The sequence below is a fragment of the Bombus bifarius genome, unplaced genomic scaffold, assembly GCF_011952205.1.
Source record: "Bombus bifarius isolate JDL3187 unplaced genomic scaffold, Bbif_JDL3187 scf7180000008244, whole genome shotgun sequence".
Lineage (NCBI taxonomy): Eukaryota > Metazoa > Arthropoda > Insecta > Hymenoptera > Apidae > Bombus > Bombus bifarius.
In genome coordinates, this window is record NW_022884538.1 from 904,366 (window position 1) to 927,805 (window position 23,440).

At 38.5% G+C, this 23,440-nt stretch overlaps 1 protein-coding gene across 6 annotated transcripts in view; it reads right to left on the reverse strand.

Annotated features, from left to right (window-relative positions):
• The window catches only part of LOC117211790 (neurexin-3-like), a 295,832-nt gene that overhangs the window by 86,391 nt on the left and 186,001 nt on the right, over positions 1 to 23,440 (reverse strand). For all 6 annotated transcript variants that reach the window (XM_033456011.1, XM_033456008.1, XM_033456010.1 and 3 more), the window contains 2 exons: positions 5,169 to 5,491; positions 1,134 to 1,425 (listed from right to left, as the gene is read on the reverse strand). In XM_033456011.1, coding sequence (XP_033311902.1) covers positions 1,134 to 1,425; positions 5,169 to 5,491 — 615 coding nt within the window. The remainder of the gene's footprint in view (positions 1 to 1,133; positions 1,426 to 5,168; positions 5,492 to 23,440) is intronic.

A 23,440-nucleotide genomic window follows, 5' to 3' on the forward strand; every position in this document is an offset into this window, starting at 1 on the left:
AGCGATATATCACTAAGCAACGTTTCTTACTTCGCGGCTCGAATAAATGCTCGCCGTGTTTTATATTTGAAGCATGCAGAGCTCCGGCTATAAATTAGATTTCCGCGTTTTATAACGCGGTATCACGTCGGCTTCGCTTTTTCCGTCAACGTGTACGCGTGTCAAAGACGACATAAATGTCCACTGGGTTCGTTACTTGCGCTGCAACGTCTACCGTTAGAGAGGAGCATAAATGCGTTACGCGTGCTGCACCAAACGTTTCATTAGCATTGTGATAAGGCTGGACACTATGGCGATTTATGCCGGTCGAATTAGAAACGTAGTCTGCGCAGTTCTACTAAAATTAGAGGCAAATGCAGAGATGAATGTACCATGTTCGAACTCGTTTAACGCATGAACATTTAATAATAATAATGTGATCATACATGTTCGGATTTGTCAGTTAAAACAACCATTTACCAGTTAGCTGCTGCGACCTGTTCGAGAAATGTAAGCGATGACGAGTATACTCGTCAAAGACTGCGATGATTATAATTGCAATTTAGTAATCGCAGTCATTGACGAGTATACTCGTCATTGCTTACATTTCTCGAACAGGTCGCAGCAGCTAACTGGTAAATGGTTGTTTTAACTGACAAATTCGAACATGTATGGTCACATTATTATTATTAAATGTTCATGCGTTAAACGAGTATACTCGTCAAAGACTGCGATGACGAGTATACTCGTCAAAGACTGCGATTACTAAATTGCAATTTAAACAGCAAATTGCAACTACTTTTCACGCGTGACGAGTACAAGAAAAGCTACCTGGTTAAAATAGCAAATGGGTTTCTTAGTGTCTGGTAAGTTCAATCTTCTGATGGAAAAACGAATATCTTGAGAAACATGTAACGATAGTAAAAATAATTGCGTTAAAGTTGCGCCGTGTTTTCTCGAAATATGACGAAAGATATATGGAAAATTGTATGTGATCGTATTGTATAACCTTTGAGAGGCGAGAAAACTCGCGTGCAAGATTCCTGCGAATTTCCTACTGCGAATGTTTATGTCGAAGCTCTTCCACAGAGATTCGACATTCCACTCGAGAAATTGTCGAATAAAAATGGCGAATTTGAAAAGATATTACTCACCGATGTACAAGATTCCATCCAGGTCGAGGTTCTCGTTGCTGCCCTGACTATTGACAGCTGTCACATGGTCATCGACAGCGAGCGTGTGTCTTTTTGGTGCCGGCCTTCCGATGCTCACTGCGTGCCATTTGCCGTCGTTCAGCCTAGACCTGGAAGTGTCCCTGACCCTGACCGGGCCGTCACCCAGGTCGAACACGTAATGAATGTGTCCGTTGACCAGCTCCACAGCGATGAAGTCGCGTTCTCGACCGGCGTTGTAGAGAATTAGACCGTTCGCTTCACGTGTTCTGAACTGCAAGGCGAGAAACAGCGTGTTAATCGACTTAAACAAACGTAAGTTTCCCTTTGTAGCTGCTGGCCCTGCATTTGCGACGACCAGCTTGCGGATAAGGAAATCGCGGATGAGAATTTTGGATGGGAAATGCAAGTAAAGTATAAATGAGAAATGAGTAAGCGCCAGTGCGTACGCCACTTAATGCGCGCTGTTGAAGAAAGAAGGTGGAAGATGAAAAGAGAAGAAGTTGAAATTGAACCTGCTGATACGTTTGTAGAATGTACGAAGTGTAATATTTGAAATTGAAATTCATATCGAGGTGAATTAAAATAAAGAATTGTTTCTAAATGATTTACCTGATTCTTAGTATAAAATAGATGTATTTTCCTTATATGTGTTTTAAATAAAAATAGCAAAGGTGTCGTTGAATCTTTCTTTTCAATCAAATTTTCAATAAAATGTTGCACAAGTCTGAGTTCAGGCGACGAGTTAACCCTCTGCTTGCGATCCTAATTTTCACTGTACGCTGTATCGTTTATGTTCATACGATGCTTTTTAAGCTTCCGTGTTTCAAAAGATCCTCAAAATTCTCGAATATTCTTCCAAATTCTTACAACATCCAATACTTTTTATCGTTGCACGTCACCTTGCTATCTTTAACCAGTTAGTTGTCGCGAGCTCTTTGAAAACTTCGAAAAGTGTATATCTAACATCGCAGAAAGTAAGCGATAGCGAGTATACTCGTCGAAGAGTGCAATTACTAAATTGCAATATTTTAAACAACAAATTGTAACTACCCTTTATACGTAACGAGTATGCTCGTCATAAGACAAAATATTGTTATTTCTTCATGACGAGTATACTCGTCAAAGACTGCAATTACTAAATTGCAATTTTTTAAACAACAAATTGTAACTACCCTTTACACGTAACGAGTATGCTCGTCATAAGACAAAATATTGTTATTTCTTCATGACGAATATACTCGTCAAAGACTGCAATTACTAAATTGCAATTTTTTAAACAACAAATTGTAAGTACCCTTTACACGTAACGAGTATGCTCGCCATAAGACAAAATATTGCTACTTCTTCGTGACGAATATACTCGTCAAAGACTGCAATTACTAAATTGCAATATTTTAAACAACAAATTGTAACTACTCTTTACACGTAACGAGTATGCTCGTCATAAGACAAAATATTGTTATTTCTTCATGACGAATATACTCGTCAAAGACTGCAATTACTAAATTGCAATTTTTTAAACAACAAATTGTAACTATCCTTTATACGTAACGAGTATGCTCGTCACAAGACAAAACATTGCTATTTCTTCGTGACGAGTATACTCGTCGAAGAACAACTAACTGGCTAAACAAAAACGCGGAAGAAATGAAAAATTATCGGTCGAAAATTACGCGGATGGAGGGTTAATTAACAGGCGTCTGTTCTTCCAACAATACAAGTTCGATCGCGAAGATCGATCGTTCTCTTTGCACGACTATCAAAGCCGCGCTTCTCTTTCAAGAGAAAAACTGTCGATGGAATTAAACGAGCGAGCCGGAAGTTGTATGAGAGGCGATGGAAAAACAGCAGAAGCTCGTCGATTACAGTCGACGTAATTACGAAGGTGACGGCCAGAGGAGAGCTTGTCTGTCACTTGACACGGAAGAACGGCGCATGATTGGGTTTTTACGTGCGCCAGCGTCACACGTGCCACGATTAATCCGGAGTTTGTGCATCGATTCGTGAGCAGCGAGCACCGATCCAGGCCAGGATGGATCTAACTGGGCGAACCTTTTGTGGGGACGCGTCACCGTTGACATTTCATTTCCTCTGTGGTTCCTGAGCCACGGCACGCGAGTTTCCCAACATGGGTCGAACCACTTTTCCCACCAGATATTTCAACTGGCCTTCGCAACGCTTTCGTTCGCGTGCAAGTAACATCTTCGACGTTTTCAAACTTTGTTAAAGTTGAATTTTGCGCGGAATAATCAGACACCTTGTATGTTGCTGCACCTTGTTCTTTCATTTTAACCAGTCAGCTGTTGCGTCCTCTGGAAACTTTGGGAAGTGTGTACCTAAAACGTGTGGCAAAAGGTAAGCGACGACGAATATACTCGTCAAGCACAGGGTATGTGTGGAGATTATAACGTAGAATTAAAGTAATCAAGTAACGTGTAACCAAACGACTGTCTTATATCCTTTACCCATGACGAGTATGCTCGTCATGACACAAGATATTTGTATTTCTCCATGACGAGTATACTCGTCATGACACAAGATACTTGTATTTCTCCATGACGAGTATGCTCGTCAAAAACAGCTAGCTGGTTGTAATGTAACAGTAGCGTAACGAGGAAATATCATTCAGGTGCAGCAACGTATTAGAAACAAGAAATTTATTTGAATCAGCGAGGAGGTGGGTCCGCTTATTTGCTAAATCCCCAGAAAGCAAAAAGTAGGAAAAATCAATGTATCGATCAAAGTTCAACGATAAAATTAAACAAACTTCAAAAAGTAAAGTTATAGACGCTTTGGCTTCCGAGTGACTTATACAGAAATAAATTGTAGAGGATTCGTCTTATCAGATATCACGAAATACAGATTGCTGTTTGTGAGCAATTTATTTAAGATAAATATATTGTCTATAAAATTGATTTGGCACAAAGCACAAGTCCAGGTATAATAACTTTCGCGAAATAAATACGCGCGGTCTCAAGAAACTCCGTATATACGTCTGATGCGTCTGTATGCTTATACTGCGATCGCTGAACTTCCTCGCTCGTCATTTCGTTTGTTTATTTATACTGGTCGGGGGACAGTCGGAAAGTTTGAACTCGACTGCGTTTGACGGTGGAAAGTAGCGGCGACATTGTTTTGCTCGGAGTTCATTACTCCTTGCAATACCTGTGACCTAACGGTCATGATACTGCGAAACAAAACAACAACAGGAAACTAGAAAATAAAATAAACAGGAAAATAATTTCCAGGAATAAAATCATATCTACATATACGCGTTACCGAATTATAATAATCGCGACTGAGAATACCAACATTAATCGAACTTTTCTTTCGACCAGTAGCAGTTACATCTAGAAAACTATGAGTAGAAAACTATGTCTGACGAGCTGTCGATTTCATAATTGAACTTGGCAAACTCGGTGGCGAACTGCTTGGTATGACTCAAATATCCTTCTGGATTACCATTTCTTCTGGGATCTGGTAAACGAAGAGTGTGTTTTCTACCAGTTATCTACCTTCTCTTTCTCGTGACATTTCGTCCACGTGAAAAAACAAACAGCTCTCTGTCGTTTCCTATTTTTAATGAAAAACCAATTTAAAAATACCGATGGTAATATTTACAAACAATGACCATAGAAGATCATGCTGAAAAATGTCTCGATCACATAGCACAAATATCCTTCTGGATTACCATTTCTTCTGGGATCTGGTAAACGAAGAGTGTGTTTCCTACCAGTTATCTACCTTCTCTTTCTCGTGACATTTTCCACGTGAAAAAATATACTGCTCTCTGTCGTTTTCTATTTTTAATGAAAAACCAATTTAAAAATACTGTAAAATGGCTGTAAAATATTGTGCCGAAAAATGTCTCCATCACACAGATACACGGAATTCTTATAAAAGAATTTCCCAGTCGCTTTTAATTTTGTTAATTTTTAATTTTTACAAATCTTTTTAGTTTTAATTTTTCAAAGAAGAAAAAAGATAAGAAAAAGAAAATTGAAAAATGTTTACCTGGAAATAGATATTCGTTTCCACGTACGCTTTCAGCACGGGCAAGCCGACGAACGTGTGCTTTGATGTGAATGTCACCGGATAATGGACTGGATGGTTCCTTTTGCTGAATTTCCCCGTGACCCTGATGATCGGTGTTACACCTTGATGAGAAGCCTGATGATTGCCGGAACTGCGCGCTATCTCCAGGTACGGGTAGCCGTTGAACCAGATTTGTTGGAGAAAACCAACGAAATGAGGGATTTCCTCACCGGCGTGCAAGTAGCCACCGACGTGCAGCGTTCGGAATTCCAAAATGCTTTGCTTGCCAAGTTGCGTTTCGGCTGTCAAACAGAGCGGACAATTTTTCAAAATTTCCGAGGAATTACAAAATCTAAAAAATTACTCTTCTCGAACAGTGACACGATCTTAATTTTAAAATATGCTGTTCGATCGTCTGAACGTTTCTTCTTATCCAAATGACTTTTAAATACAAAAATGACGCCTCGATAAATTTCTACACGTTCGACGTTCTCTTCGGAGGGACAAGCACCTCGATTTATCGTTTGCACTTTCTTCGGCGAAGAATAAAACGTGTCAGAGTTTCTAAACACGGACCACGTTAAATAAGAAAATGGACTGAGATTAAGGGAAAATCATTAATAAGAATCTGGCCTTGCAACGAAGGAAAAAGGAAGAGCAGAATCGCGAGAGTCGAAGGGAACTCGAGCTGCGAGTTACACGGGAACTATTTTAATTATTAGCCGGTCCTGGGATTGTCCTTATCCAGGGACAATGAAAACTCGATATCGGCGCATTGTTCTTTGCGACCATCTTACCGGAGTCGAAGCCATTAAGCTTAATTGTCCCCGGACACAATGCACTGAACTTTGTAAATTAGTAGTGCGATGTAAGTATCGACAGCCGTTGCTAATAAATCTACCAAAGTTGCCTTGAAACGTAGCTCGCAGCGAAGCTAGAAGCGAAAGGGGTAAGTTTCACCCTATTAGACAATTTTACGTAGATGTTCGTATTAGGCTTGGCGAATAGTTGTTGGTAATGAGGATAATAATTAAAAGTTTGACACGACGAATTATTTCAACTATTTTATTGCTGTGTTTATTTTAGATATAATACAGTTAATAATCAGAGTGGGTAAAATTGTATTTTCTGTTGAGATCAAATAAACAATGCTCGAATAATTTTTTGTATTTTGCTTTTTAGACAAAATGCTAAATAATTGGAAAGTTGAATTCGTATTAAAATTCTAGCTTTCGTACGTGTCTTTCAGTTTTATTCAATTTAGCACGGTTGTTTTAATTCCAGCTTTGATTTCAACGTTGGAAAAATCAGTATTTCTGGCGCAGCTGACAATATTGTTATAATGGAATCAAATATTGTTTCAGGAACATTTAATGCAAATACGAAATACGAAAAAAAGGAATTGTTTCATTTAATAACTGAACTATCATGGAGAAGTTTATGTTTCTAATACAAACGTATGAAAAATACAATGTTTAAAAATCAACAATATTTATCACTTTATTAACTAACACAGAAAGTTATTTGAAAATAATTTATCTTAGCGCAAAATGATATCTTCCCTGTGTTATTTCTGGTTTAGAACTAGCAAAGTACCTGAAACGCTAATAGAAACCCAGAGAAAATAAAATGCCAAAGCAGGAAATTATTTGAAAACGATTCATCTTAGCGCAAAATTATGTTTATCCTCCCTGTGTTATTTCTGGTTTAGGTACAGCAAAGTACCTGAAACGCTAATAGGAACCCAGAGAAAATAAAATACCAAAACAGGAAATTATTTGGAAGCGATTCATCTTAGCGCAAAATTATATCTTCCCTGTGTTATTTCTGGTTTAGAACTAGCAAGGTACCTGAAACGCTAATAGCAACCCGGAGACAACAAAATAGTAAAACATGAAATTACTTGAAAACGATTCATCTTAACGCAAAATTATATCTTCCATGTGTTATTTCTGGTTTAGAAACAACAAAGTACCTGAAACGCTAATAGAATCCCGGAGACAATAAAATACCAAAGCAGGAAATTATTTGAAAACGATTCATCTTAGCGCAAAATTATATCTTCCCTGTGCTATTTCTGATTTAGAACTAACAAAGTACCTGAAACGCTAATAGAAACCCGGAGAAAATAAAATATCAAAGCAGGAAATTATTTGAAAACGATTCATCTTAGCGCAAAATGATATCTTCCCTGTGCTATTTCTGATTTAGAACTAACAAAGTACCTGAAACGCTAATAGAAACCCGGAGAAAATAAAATACCAAAACAGGAAATTATTTGGAAGCAATTCATCTTAGCGCAAAATTATATCTTCCCTGTGCTATTTCTGGTTTAGAACTAGCAAGGTACCTGAAACGCTAATAGGAACCCGGAGACAACAAAATAGTAAAACATGAAATTATTTGAAAACGATTCATCTTAACGCAAAATTATATCTTCCATGTGTTATTTCTGGTTTAGAAACAACAAAGTACCTGAAACGCTAATAGAATCCCGGAGAAAATAAAATACCAAAGCAGGAAATTATTTGAAAACGATTCATCTTAGCGCAAAATGATATCTTCCCTGTGCTATTTCTGATTTAGAACTAACAAAGTACCTGAAACGCTAATAGAAACCCGGAGAAAATAAAATACCAAAACAGGAAATTATTTGGAAGCAATTCATCTTAGCGCAAAATTATATCTTCCCTGTGCTATTTCTGGTTTAGAACTAGCAAGGTACCTGAAACGCTAATAGGAACCCGGAGACAACAAAATAGTAAAACATGAAATTATTTGAAAACGATTCATCTTAACGCAAAATTATATCTTCCATGTGTTATTTCTGGTTTAGAAACAACAAAGTACCTGAAACGCTAATAGAATCCCGGAGAAAATAAAATACCAAAGCAGGAAATTATTTGAAAACGATTCATCTTAGCGCAAAATGATATCTTCCCTGTGCTATTTCTGATTTAGAACTAACGAAGTACCTGAAACGCTAATAGAAACCCGGAGAAAATAAAATACCAAAGCAGGAAATTATTTGAAAACGATTTAGCTTAACACAACACTATTATATTTCTCTGGGTTATTTGTAATTCAAACATATTAAAATACCAAAGCAGAAAACTATTTGGAAACGTGCTATCTCGACAGAAAATTACGTCCTCCTTCGGCCGTGTTATCTGCAACGCAGAAATAATAAAACACTCGATACGATTCGTTATTTTAAATTGTCGCTTCTTGCCTACTTGGAATGCCATTCGCCTGGAATAATCGCGGCTCTGTGCATGTACAAATATACTCTGACCTCGCAAACACGAAACCCATCTGGATCTTCGCAATTGCAGGCCGACTAAAGGCTGTCGCGACGAGCGAATAATCAGAACCGCAAAATGAGACACGTTGAAACGCCTTCGTCGTTAAGCCGTCCCCTTAATCGCTCGATCCACAGAATCGAAGTATGTATATACGTTGACGAGCGGCAAACAGGACATAGCTCATGTTCGAAATTACAATGCCAGGCAGCTGGCTGTGATCTGTTAAGGGCCGCCCTGACTAACGACCGACGGGGGCCGATCGTGACCCGATCGACCGGTTTAATCGAATCGTAAATTGACATCAAACAACGATCCGTGGAAATTCGTGGAAACCAACGCCGCCGTGTTAGCCTAATCCGCTTACGGATGAAAGAGTTTCTCGCAAGACACGCTTTAATCACAGCAGCGGTAGTTTTGCGGCAATCGACGTTCGCTGAAATTTCGCGAAACTTGCACGCGCCGCTGGCGAGTTTCGCCGAGCAACGGCCGATTCCACCGAGTTGTACGTGTAACCGGCGCTTCAGGCCGAGAATTTGATTATAACTCGCAGAATGCTTATCGCTTGATCGAATCGCAAGCGAAACAACTTGGAAATTAGCGGAATATTGAATTGGCCGGCGCTGCCGATTCGAATTCGCTCACCAAGATAGCCACGTTGCCGTAATTATGTAAATGAAAAAGTGGAGAGTGGCTGACCAAAGTATCTCGATACTTTGAACGTATCGGTGGTAGAGATGGCGTGCAAGATCACCGACAGTGATTTATCACAATGGTCGCAGAATCACGATCACGGTCGTGATCCAACTTCCTTCAGCGGCGTGATTTTCTTATCTGCAGCGAGATCTTGTTCTTATCTGCGAGCGGAATTTTTCACGTTCGATCATTTCTTATGAAATACTTCGATATAGCTCGCGTGAAAGTATCATTTCTAATTTTCTTAATTACGTTTAATGTTTTAAGATTAAATATGCTGCTAATGTTTTTACTCGCAACGGAACGGTTGACGAAGTTTTAAAGAATTCCAATATAATGTTTCCAGACGATAATTAAGCCAACATTTTTCTTTAGAGTAGCTTGTCATAAAAGTAATTGCAAGAATATTAACGTTGGAAAAGAGAATTTCCTTTTTCTCTTTAGAAGTCTTTTAATATTCATAGGAGAAACTTTCGTTCGCCTTACGATATTTATTTTTAAATAGATAACATTTTTACGTGTTTACAGAAGATTTAAAGATGCAAAGTCTTTCTTAAAGAACGACTTCAGTTGGTCGTTCCTTTTCGTCTTTTGTCGTCCACATATTCCAACCATCTAAGAAACTATCAAACTTTTGCACTCAAAGTAAATTTAACGCACACCGTTCAAAACTAAAATTATCCGCCGAGATAAATCAGAATTTGTATCCCGGTTAATGAAGTAATCTGCGGCGTTCAAAGACTTACTAACGTCGACTGAAAGTTTCAGAAGGTATATATCGTTCCCAGCATCTCAAACACGCAGATCTAACTGTCAACATTATTAATTAAACGCGTTCCGCCAGTATCCTGTTAATCCTTTTCCTATTTTGGCTCCTTAATTAGATTACGTTTTATAAAAATGAAAGCAACAAGCATATCACGATATTGGCTTCCAATTTTCTTCCAAATTATCTGCTTCTCGTTAATTAAGGTGTACAATCATAATCCTCTATAGACATACGTTCTATTAAAATTCACATAATTCGAATCACGTTGGAAATAAAAAGATCGACCATCGGATTTTTACATTTTACACTCCAATTTCCCGACTTGACAATTTCCCCAGACGTAAATGGTCCAAGAGAACGAACAATCGATGAACTAGCTTTTCGCAAAACGAAAGAAAGTCCAAGCTTCTCGGATGACTGTGTGCGACGTTCAAGTGTCCAACCGAGAATTCGCAGGCGATAGGACGACAACGCGTGTTGAGCAAGTTCCGCGTCGTTGGGTTTTCGAACGCTTGCTAGTTGGCAACTAAGTGATTGCGGATTTTGTCAACACCGTCTAATGACAGAATCCGCAATCACTTAGTTGCCAAGCCAATATCTCTAAAAGCTCGATGGCCTTAGCATCGTATCGTTGTTCTGCGACAAGTGGAACCATGAATCTGTACAAACAGCCATAATTTTCGACACTCGTACGACAGGAGGAAAAATTGCGAAAGGAAGAAAAGCACTTGGACCGTGTTAATTGTTTTATCGCGTGCTGCTTCGACGCACGTGAATTTCCATGGCAAAGCGAAACTATGAGCGGAGGATCTTTGTCAGTTATAGTTTCTCGTAGCCAACAACCCAAGGATGTCATGCACTCAGCGGCGTAGTAATTATCGTGCGATCGATGCGAGCGACGAGCGACTAAGTGAAGATCGTGTGCAGCTTATGGCGATGCTGGTCGGTCAAGCAATTTAGGGTATTGCCACGTAACTCGATATTGCTGGCACTCGCCATCCATTTAATAGGCTGATCTGGGGAGCGGGCCGGCAGGTTTGGGTGTTTCGCTTTATTGAAGAGCCATGATGCTTTGCAACAAACGTGCTCCTACTTGACAATAGCCAAAGGCTCTGTTTTAGACGCTACTTTATGGCGTGTACCCTTCACAGCGCGCTTCATACCTCCACTTGTTCCAGTTTCCAACTTGCACACAGCCATGTTGAACGCTCGCCATTCCGATTCTCCTAATTGAAATTAACTCGGAGGCAGCTAGTTTTAGGTCGCCTTTGCGGGATGCTACAGAATCGAGTGGTGAAATGTTCGATGGTTGCTGCGAGATTCTCTCGCAACGAGATTCTTAACGTGTCGAATATCTACATATACATGGAATCGACGAGATATTTAGCGAAAATTAGTGCAAAACCGTATAGGCAAGATTGTTATGACTATAAATAATATAACGTTTCTGAAAAGTGTATTACAACGTTTCGTAGTCAATGTAGGAGTAACTTGCACGAATAAGAGCACGTTACTATTCCATTTCTCTGACTTTTCTAAACAGTTCGATCGATCTTCTAGAAAATTTCATCGACTAAAGACAAAATATTCCACGGTTTTCCACGAGTACGAATAATTGTGATTGATCGATCGATCGTCATATTTCATAGGAGACCATCGAGTGTAATAATACTTTTACGAATGCCGGAACACTTACACGCATTTACTACAACTCATCTACCATTCAACTTCGTCTCGTCATTTCCACGAAAAGAAACATATTCAAAGATCGTCCTCGCGAAGCCCAGAAAGAATGAACGCTTGGAGAAACGATTAATATTCGCCTAACGAGTCAGTCGTACGCTTCTATGTTACCATGAAGTTCACACAGTGCGGATGATCGTTCTCGATGGATAGAGAGTGGAACGTGCTAAACACAATTGAACGTAGTATACATAGTATATATGTACGTGTATATACGTACAGGCGCACAAATACATGTAGAAAGAGAGAAAGAGAGAGAGAGAGAGAGAGAGACATATACTGGGTGTCGGTTATCGGTTATAGACAGCGATACACTGGCGTCCTAGATACGCTGCAAAGCGCATATATTACGGCCAGCTTTACAAGAGATTGGACGCGGCGGCATTGAAACTTTATGCACGGTTCGGACAGGCCGATTGGATTTTCCGGCCTATCCTGACTACCCTGGCCGATAAATATAGGGACACAAGCAGCACCGTGTTTCCAATCGATTCGAATATTATTCGACACTGTTCCGGACTCTTTGGATATATATTTGCTTCTTTATTTATTTATTGTACACCGATTGGGTTGGCTTATGTATATTGTAGCGTGAAAAGATTTTCATTTGTCAGAGAGGAACTTCTTTTTATTCAGTTAGCTGCTTGGGATGAGTAGATTTGTGGGGAAGAAACAGCAATATTTTGTGCTATGACGAGTGTATTAATTTTTGTCAGACATTTTAGGTGCACACTTTTCAAGGTTTTCAAAGAGGACTAATTGTCATAGATTAATTGAGAGACTTCTTTTTATTCAGTTAGCTGTTTGCCATGAGTAGATTTGTGGGGAAGAAACAGCAATATTTTGTGCTATGATGAATGTACTAATTTTTATCAGACATTTTAGGTGCACACTTTTCAAGGTTTTCAAAGAGGACTAATTGTCATAGATTAATTGAGAGACTTCTTTTTATTCAGTCAGCTGCTTGGGACGAGTAGACTTGTGAAGAGACAGCAATATTTTGTGCTATGACGAGTGTACTAATTTTTGTCAGACATTTTAGGTGCACACTTTTCAATGTTTTCAAAGAGGACTAATTGTCATAGATTAATTGATAGACTTCTTTTTATTCAGTCAGCTGCTTGGGATGAGTAGACTTGTAAAGAGGCAGCAATATTTTGTGCTATGACGAGTGTACTAATTTTTATCAGACATTTTAAGTGCACACTTTTCAAAGTTTTCAAAGAGGCCTAATTGTAGTGGATTACTTGAGAGACTTCTTTCTATTCAGTTAGCTGTTTGCCATGAGTAGATTTGTGGGGAGGAAACAGCAATATTTTGTGCTATGACGAGTGTACTAATTTTTGTCAGACATTTTAGGTGCACACTTTTCAAGGTTTTCAAAGAGGACTAATTGTCATGGATTAATTGAGAGACTTCTTTCTATTCAGTTAGCTGTTTGCCATGAGTAGATTTGTGGGGAGGAAACAGCAATATTTTGTGCTATGACGAGTGTACTAATTTTTGTCAGACATTTTAGGTGCACACTTTTCAAAGTTTTCAAAGAGGCCTAATTGTAGTGGATTACTTCAGAAACTTCATTCAGTCAGCTGCTTGGGATGAGTAGATTTGTGGCGAAGAGATAGCAATATTTTGTGCTGTGACGAGTATACTAATTTTTGTCAGACATTTTAGGTGCACACTTTTCAATGTTTTCAAAGAGGACTAATTGTAGTGGATTACTTGAGAGACTTCTTTCTATTCAGTTAGCTGTTTGCCATGAGTAGATTTGTGGGGAGGAAACAGCAATATTTTGTGCTATGACGAGTGTACTAATTTTTGTCAGACATTTTAGGTGCACACTTTTCAAAGTTTTCAAAGAGGCCTAATTGTAGTGGATTACTTCAGAAACTTCTTTTTATTCAGTCAGCTGCTTGGGATGAGTAGATTTGTGGCGAAGAGATAGCAATATTTTGTGCTGTGACGAGTATACTAATTTTTGTCAGACATTTTAGGTGCACACTTTTCAATGTTTTCAAAGAGGACTAATTGTAGTGGATTACTTGAGAGACTTCTTTCTATTCAGTTAGCTGTTTGCCATGAGTAGATTTGTGGGGAGGAAACAGCAATATTTTGTGCTATGACGAGTGTACTAATTTTTGTCAGACATTTTAGGTGCACACTTTTCAATGTTTTCAAAGAGGACTAATTGTCATAGATTAATTGATAGATTTCTTTTTATTCAGTCAGCTGCTTGGGATGAGTAGACTTGTGAAGAGACAGCAATATTTTGTGCTGTGACGAGTGTACTAATTTTTGACACATATTTTAGGCGCACATTTTTCAAGGTTTTCAAAGAGACCTAAATGTTTTTTATTTTTGTTGTCAGATTACTTTTTAAGTCGAGAAATATTTAACGACTTGATAGTCGAGAGAACCTTGGATGAAAGAAAATTCTCTGTATACCTGAATGTGTTTTATTTTTTTATTTTTATTTATATTTGCTTTATCGTAAGGCAAAGAGAATTTCGAGAAATCTGTTCATCTTCCCTGGCATCTTTGCTTGCCGCTCGATGTATTTCATTTTTATTCTGTTCAATGGAATTTCATTGTTATCCACACTACATGGCAACTTTTAGTTTCGATAGATCGAAGCTGCATGAAAATTTAATTGATGAACTTTTTTTACTTCGATGGAAAATTAGAAATTACGTGTGCGTTCCACGGGCGGAAACAAGCGAAGTTATAACAGGTGGTCAATTTAAACTTTCAACTCATTAAAATCGTGTGCGACTTTAAAGCACGCCACAAATTTTCCACACACGCGCTAGTGAGAATTTGTTGCTCGAATCTCTTCCGATAGATGTTACGTATTTCATACGACATTATTCTGTCAAATTGCTAAATTGACTCGACATAGCCAGCTTTTCAACGTTTTAACTAGAAATTTTTCATCTCGTTTCGAAGGATATCGCACGATGATTTATTAAACAACAATATTACCGGGTCAATCAATTATAAGTTGTAGACTTCTGATTTTTCTTAGGCGAACCATTGTTATATTTATGCAACTTTATAATTTTACGTCGTACAGGATAATTGGTTTATAAATTTTATCAAATAAAATACGTCAGGCTATTAAAATTTTCAATGCAACTTTAACGGATCATGGTGTATAAACATTAAAAAACGTATGGAATATGTATATATACACAGAGTATTGGATTCGAGCGATTTAAAAACATTTCAATCAAGTTATACACCGATAATCTGACATCGAGATCGTTAAATAAAATCAATCTATTTTCCAATAATATCGAGACAAAAAAAAAACGATATTTTCAATCGTCGAAATAAAACAATTTTTCTTGCTTGCAAACGTTTACAGCGACGATAATTGTAAAACGCGATACGAAATTGCCACGCGACGTATCAAAATTCACCGCAATTTCCGATCACACGTTTTCGTTCGATTTTCCTCAATAATCGAGACGAACAGGAAACTAGCATTTCAGCTTTTCGTCGCAATATAAATAACAATAATTTCCACGTGGAATTGCTGCGGAAACCTTTCACGTTAATTTTATATTCGAAACCAGTCTTCGTTGATACAATTTTGAACGTTTGTATACGACTCTGCCAGAGGAATCAGGCGAATGAGAGACTCGATGAAAATGTAAATGCTCGGAGCATGGCGAATGTTAAAAAAGACACATTTCCAATGGTCTAAAGTAAAACAAAACTAAATACGATTCTCTCTTTTCAGTTTCCATTATTTGATTTGATTATTTGCACGTCCGGATATAACATTTCATCGCACGACTATAATCGAAACACTCTGCTTCCTTCGAATCGCGAAAATCGTTTCACTTATTTACGTGTCTCCAGTGAATTACGAATCGTTTTATTCGATCTGAGTCGCGTTATCGATCGCAGTTGAAATGGCAAACTCCGGAACAAGAATTTATCAAACTTGGAGCGTGACAACTGTGTCCAAAGAGATATCATTTATTAAAAAAAAAAAAAAAAAAAAAAAGAGACACTATCGAGCAATTCCAGGGCAACTTCCTCTTCGTGTTGCTTGCTTATCGAGCCTCATAAAACGTGATATAATATTTACCATTCTTACGTCAGTCAAATACAGGTGAATCATTTATGAAGAACGTGACGATTCGTGTTTCATATTTATAGCTCTTGGCTCACTTTCGCACATCGAATCAACGATGTTACGGTCCGTGTACGACCGAGCATTTATTTCTTATCGTTTGTCACTGGGAGAGGCGACAAATCGACGCGGACTTTTAATTTCATTAGACTTTAATTCGTCGTCGTTTTATTACGTTTCACCCGCCTTGCCTTGTACCTACGCACGCTCTTCTCCCAACTGAGTCGGCAGATTATTTTTACGATGGTCGTAAAAATATAATAATACGCGACAAGAAGCCTGTAAAACGAACGAAATAAAAATAGAATCCTGTTAGAATGAGCGAGCCGGACGATTTTCTACGACAACCATGTTAATCTCAACGCCAACGCTTATCCACTTTAGCAACCCGAAGCCGAATAACGCGTTAATCGCAGTCAACGTGTTGATACGACAAAATAATATGCGTTGCACGATACACAGCGCAAAGAGAAGTTTCCGGCAACTTCTCGCGTTACGCAGTGGCGCAATTTTCAGTCCGCGTAGCTCGGCAACTAAGTGACTGCGGATTTTGTCAATACCACCGAACGACAAAACCCGCAGTCACTTAGTTGCCAAGCCAACAGGTTGCCCGACCATAAATGATCGCTCGTGACATGCTGTAAATTGTCGTTTAGCCTCGAATGTAATTTATATCGCGTGAGTTCTAGTTAGTCAACTATACTCAGATAGTTCACCAGGCACACGCTGCGAGGAAAAAGGAAAAGGACGAGGTAAATTGAAGCGGCAGCCGATAAGAATCGAAGGAAACGACAAGGAAAGACAACGACGGTATAAAATACGAGAGAAGGCAGTTGATAAATTTCATCGATCGGATTCGGAACACACCTGGATGGTTCTGGAGGCGCGAGAATGGCAATTCCGCAGGCGTGGAATTCCTGCAGGAGGAAGGACGGCGTGTTTCCTGGCGCGGAGTCCGCTTCCGGCTGACGATTATTTATGAAAAAGGACGCTTGGCAGGCAGAAGGCGAGGCGACGCGAGAGAACGACAAATGGCAGGGGCGAAATAAAAATGGCCTGCGAGTTTCGTAGGACGACGCCAGGAATTCTCCGGAGTCGATCGATCCTCCGCGTCTCTTGCAACGCACGGACGCGTTTCCAGCCGCCGGCCGTTCTCCAGTCGATCGCAAGGAACAGCCATAGAGCCATAAAGAGAGCATTTGCATGGCGGCGATTTGCGATTCGGCTGGAGGTGTTGCGGAAAAGGGCGGCAGACTTGGCCGGGCAGGCCAAGTTTTTAACCAGGCGATTCGATCGCTGCGCAGGATATTTCCAGTGTTTTTACAGCCGACGTCTGTGTGTAATTTCGTTGGCCTATGTAGGACGCAATTGTTTCCAGCTTATCGATCAGCTGGAACGTCAAACTTCTTCTTTCCTATGGTTTCGTGTGCGCGGCGTCTAACGGCGCGCTATAAAAATTTCTAATCATTTCGTGTTCCACGAAACTCGAGAATCCAGTCCGAAGCACTCTCGAAGGATAATTCATCGGCTAATGATAATATTGGTAAATGGACGCGATTTTTATGCAAATTTACGTTGTCGAGGATGTAATTGGAAACGTGAAGCTTGGTAGAAAATTGTTTTATTATTATTGGCAGCGTTGTACTTTGGATATTTCGTATATTTGCCCATATCAAGCTCATTCTCTGTAATTTTCTACTTGGAAATTTTCTATAAATTCGTAAAATGTAGCTACGAGTTGTAAAGAAAAAGAGAAGCTCGTACACAGTGTTACGTTAATTATATTAATTGCACCAGTCGTAATGAGCTTGATAGAAGATTGTTTTATCTGGAATTTTATTATTTGTTATTATTGGCAGCGTTGTACTTTGGATATTTCGTATATTTTCTACTTGGAAATTTTCTATAAATTCGTAAAATGTAGCTACGAGTTGTAGAGAAAAAGAAAAGCTCGTACACAGTGTTACGTTAATTATATTAATTGCACCAGTCGTAATGAGCTTGATAGAAGATTGTTTTACCTGGAATTTTATTATTTGTTATTATTGGCAGCGTTGTACTTTGGATATTTCGTATATTTTCTACTTGGAAATTTTCTATAAATTCGTAAAATGTAGCTACGAGTTGTAGAGAAAAAGAAAAGCTCGTACACAGTGTTACGTTAATTATATTAATTGCACCAGTCGTAATGAGCTTGATAGAAGATTGTTTTACCTGGAATTTTATTATTTGTTATTATTGGCAGCGTTGTACTTTGGATATTTCGTATATTTTCTACTTGGAAATTTTCTATAAATTCGTAAAATGTAGCTACGAGTTGTAGAGAAAAAGAGAAGCTCGTACACAGTGTTACGTTAATTATATTAATTGCACCAGTCGTAATGAGCTTGATAGAAAATTGTTTTATCTGGAATTTTATTATTTGTTATTATTGACAGCGTTGTACTTTGGATATTTCGTATATTTTCTACTTGGAAATTTTCTATAAACCCGTAAAATGTAGCTACGAGTTGTAGAGAAAAAGAAAAGCTTGTACATAGTGTTACGCTAATTTATATTAATTGCACCGGTTGTAATGATCTCATAAGTTAGAAATAAGACTTATGTACGTACATTCACAACCATGTACGATGTATAGTTAATGGGAAATAAAATAAATAAACAATATATATAGACTTCTTTTCTTTTTATAATCTCACAATTTTCTGTTAAATATTATAACCTGCAGTTTGTTCGAAATTTCTCAATTTCGTTCATTGTATGCAAATTTGTTGGTAATACAGGTAACTTGAGACTTCTACCTACAATTTTGTAAATGGTATCGACTCGATCTAAATTGTCCGAGTAATTTTGCAATTGTGACACACTTCGTACGCTCCTGCACGTTATGCGTGCGTTTTAATCGCAATTTAACAAAATAAGCGGCTGCATTTGGAAAGAAATAAAACGTCAAACATAAGAGAACAATCGAAAACAATCTTCTTCTTTTTTTAACAAGAAATTCATGGAACATCGCATTATAGAAGAAAATTGACCAATCTTTCGATCAGACGGTGTACACTGCGGCGATCAAAGGATAAAATTTCTTCAGGAGAACAAAAATCAATCGTTGCTCTACCTCTTCCTACCTTCTACCTCTATTTTTCTTTTCTCTTTCTCAACTTGCAAGTGTCCTTCCATATCCTTCGGTTTCTCCTTTGCACCGATTTCTCAGAATTATTCGCGTGGCACTCGAAGCGATCTAAAAATTATTTTAATCGGATCAAGCAAGTGAAAGTCATATTTTTATCACCGACAATAACAGCCAATAGCAACGACAGACACGCAGGAAAATACAAATAAAGAATAGGAACACACCCAAACCGGCTAACTGTTTAAACGATCAACACCTCAAACATGGATAGAAGACTGAAAAGGAAACACAAACCTCAGACCTCACAAAGAACACAACCTAACAAACACGAGGATGGTATCCCGCTTGGTAGATAGCTAAAAAATTCTACCAAATGTCCAAACTGGATAAATTGTGAATGTAAAGAATTAAATAAAAAAAAAAAAAAAAAAATAGCGACGAAATTATTGCCAGCTAAGAGTTTCTTAACTCACAAAGAACACAACCTAACAAACACGAGGATGGTATCCCGCTTGGTAGACAGCTAAAAAATTCTACCAAATGTCCAAACTGGACAAATTGTGAATGTAAAGAATTAAATAAAAAAAAAAAAAAAAAATAGCGACGAAATTATTGCCAGCTAAGAGTTTCTTAACTCACAAAGAACACAACCTAACAAACACGAAGATGGTATCCCGCTAGGGGTAGCCACCCACACGATAATCAAACAGCTAAAAAATTCTATCAAATGTCCAAACTGGACAAATTGTGAATGTAAAGAATTAAATTAAAAAAAAAATAGCAACAAAATTATTGCCAGCTAAGAGTTTCTTAATTCACAAAGAACACAACCTAACAAACACGAGGATGGTATCCCGCTTGGTAGACAGCTAAAAAATTCTACCAAATGTCCAAACTGGACAAATTGTGAATGTAAAGAATTAAATAAAAAAAAAAATAGCAACAAAATTATTGCCAGCTAAGAGTTTCTTAATTCACAAAGAACACAACCTAACAAACACGAAGATGGTATCCCGCTAGGGGTAGCCACCCACACGATAATCAAACAGCTAAAAAATTCTACCAAATGTCCAAACTGGACAAATTGTGAATGTAAAGAATTAAATTAAAAAAAAAATAGCAACAAAATTATTGCCAGCTAAGAGTTTCTTAATTCACAAAGAACACAACCTAACAAACACGAGGATGGTATCCCGCTTGGTAGACAGCTAAAAAATTCTACCAAATGTCCAAACCGGACAAATTGTGAATGTAAAGAATTAAATAAAAAAAAAAAAAAAATAGCGACGAAACTATTGCCAGCTAAGAGTTTCTTAATTCCATTCATAAAACCTTATCTTTTCTTACTTTAAACTCGCGCTACGACTTCCTCGTGCTTCGGTTATCTGAATATAGCGCGTGTCATGCGGGATTGCTCGTATATATTAATCTTATCAAGAGAATTACGACAAACGTTGACAGGTATGTTATCGGCAACCTCGTTTTCAAGATATCAAAGGCGAATTTCGATCGTTCCAATGACGTCAGAATCGCAATGCTCGTATCGAAAGAGGAAACGATGACACAGTGGATACAGGGGCGTAGGAATCCGATCGTAGATAAAAATTAGAAAAAGTACGTATCTTTGTAATTTGTCAACTTTATCGGTGTTTATATCGAAACTGTAAATAAAGATTTTTCAAGAAATCAGCTAACCGAGACGAAACCGGTTCGCTAAGACGAAGATGTACAGGTTTAATAAATAAATGCAATAAATGTAATACCGTAGAAACGACAGGTTAATGATCTCTATAGAATTATTTATCGTAATTTAATCTAATTTGTAATGACGATAAACTGCAGTAACAAAATTAAAAGATAAAACAGTCGTTTTATCTTTGGAATTTAATTCTTGTAACAGCCACGCGTACTCCGCGTGTACTCGTCGAAGCTCGCTTTTCCGCACACTTTCCAGGTGCACGTTTTTCCAAGTTGTGAAACAGGTCGTAGCGGCTAGTTAGGTTAAAAAAGGATCGATAAATAATTTGTTGGTAAGGCAAGTCGTAATAAAAACTTTCCTCTTCCGTTCGATTACATTTCCATGAAACTTGCAGCCACATTTCTGATGGGAGTCGTCGCGTCGGTGCATCGACAAGCAGCTGAAACCCCGTGGCGAGATGCCCTGGAAAATCTTCAATTAGCATTCATAAGAGCGACCCGATTCCAAGGATCGCCGGCTGAATGCAAACGGCCTTGCATTTGGAATTTGCGATTTCATCCGGAGCCACCGCTTTGGGAAATTTGTAATTTAGCTGGCCGTGTGTTCCATCGTCGTGCACCTACCACTGGTCCGAGCGGGCAAATTCCGCCGGCTGAGCTACGACCTGAACGCCATGCTTTTTCCAAAGTTTCCAGTTCCAGTTGCAGCTGGAGTTGGCGAGAAAGACGCATCAGCAGCCGTTCTTACAGCCCCTACGGGAGATCCGATTTTGTCTCTTCGTTCCTCGTAGTTGATTTACACGCTCGTTGTGCTGCCAGGTGAGCAGCACACGGTAGCCAGTTTTATTGAAAGCGACAGCGAAAAAGATACGAGTTGGCAAGGTTCAGCAAGGTTTCTTTGCTTTTTGCAAGTTTATACAGAAGATTATGCTAATGATCAACTAATGTCTGGGTTAGCAATCTCGCTATGCTGTCTTTTCAGAAATTTGAAAAATACATCTGAGGGAGTTTCAAGTGTAGCGAGAAAACAAGTAGCTTTTGTGAATCTTTGTTGTATGGGATGTTCAAGGAATGTCAGTGAACAGTCTTGAAATGGGAACGTAATTCTTCTAATCCTCAGTTCTTCTTATCGTTTGGTCTCCACAACGTGATTGTCATCTTTGACAATGTTGAAAAACACATCTGAGGGAGTTTCAAGTGTAGCGAGAAAATGAACGTCTGCCTTTTGTGAATGTTTGTTGTATGGGATGTTCAAGGAATGCCAGTGAACAGTCTTGAAATGGGAACGTAATTCTTCTAATCCTCGGTTCTTCTTATCGTTTGGTCTCCACAACGTGATTGTCATCTTTGACAATGTTGAAAAACACATCTGAGGGAATTTCCGACATAGCGGGAAAACAAGCAGCAGACTTTTATGAATTTTTGTTGTATGGGATGTTCAAGGAATGTCAGTGAACAGTCTTGAAATGGGAACGTAATTCTTCTAATCCTCAGTTCTTCTCATCGTTTGATCTCGACAACGCGATGATCATCTTTGACAATGTTGAAAAACACATCTGAGGGAATTTCCAACATAGCGGGAAAACAAGCAGCAGACTTTTATGAACTTTTGTTGTATGGGATGTTCAAGGAATGTCAGTGAACAGTCTTGAAATGGGAACGTAATTCTTCTAATCCTCAGTTCTTCCTATCGTTTGATCTCGACAACGCGATGATCATCTTTGACAATGTTGAAAAACACATCTGAGGGAATTTCCGACATAGCGGGAAAACAAGCAGCAGACTTTTATGAATTTTTGTTGTATGGGATGTTCAAGGAATGTCAGTGAACAGTTTTGAAATGGGAACGTAATTCTTCTAATCCTCAGTTCTTCTTATCGTTTGGTCTCCACAACGTGATTGTCATCTTTGACAATGTTGAAAAACACATCTGAGGGAGTTTCAAGTGTAGCGAGAAAATGAACGTCTGCCTTTTGTGAATGTTTGTTGTATGGGATGTTCAAGGAATGCCAGTGAACAGTCTTGAAATGGGAACGTAATTCTTCTAATCCTCAGTTCTTCCTATCGTTTGATCTCGACAACGCGATGATCATCTTTGACAATGTTGAAAAACACATCTGAGGGAATTTCCAACATAGCGGGAAAACAAGCAGCAGACTTTTATGAATTTTTGTTGTATGGGATGTTCAAGGAATGTCAGTGAACAGTCTTGAAATGAGAACGTAATTCTTCTAATCCTCAGTTCTTCTTATCGTTTGGTCTTCACAACGTGATTGTCATCTTTGACAATGTTGAAAAATACATCTGAGGGAATTTCCGACATAGCGGGAAAACAAGCAGCAGACTTTTATGAATTTTTGTTGTATGGGATGTTCAAGGAATGTCAGTGAACAGTCTTGAAATGGGAACGTAATTCTTCTAATCCTCAGTTCTTCCTATCTTTTGGTTTCCACAACGTGATTGTTATCTTTGACAATGTTGAAAAACACATCTGAGGGAATTTCCAACATAGCGGGAAAACAAGCAGCAGACTTTTATGAACTTTTGTTGTATGGGATGTTCAAGGAATGTCAGTGAACAGTCTTGAAATGGGAACGTAATTCTTCTAATCCTCAGTTCTTCCTATCGTTTGATCTTGACAACGCAATGGTCATTTTTGACAATGTTGAAAAATACATCTGAGGGAGTTTCAAGTGTAGCGAGAAGATGAACATCTGCCTTTTGTGAACTTTTGTTGTATGAGATGTTCAAGGAATGTCAGTGAAC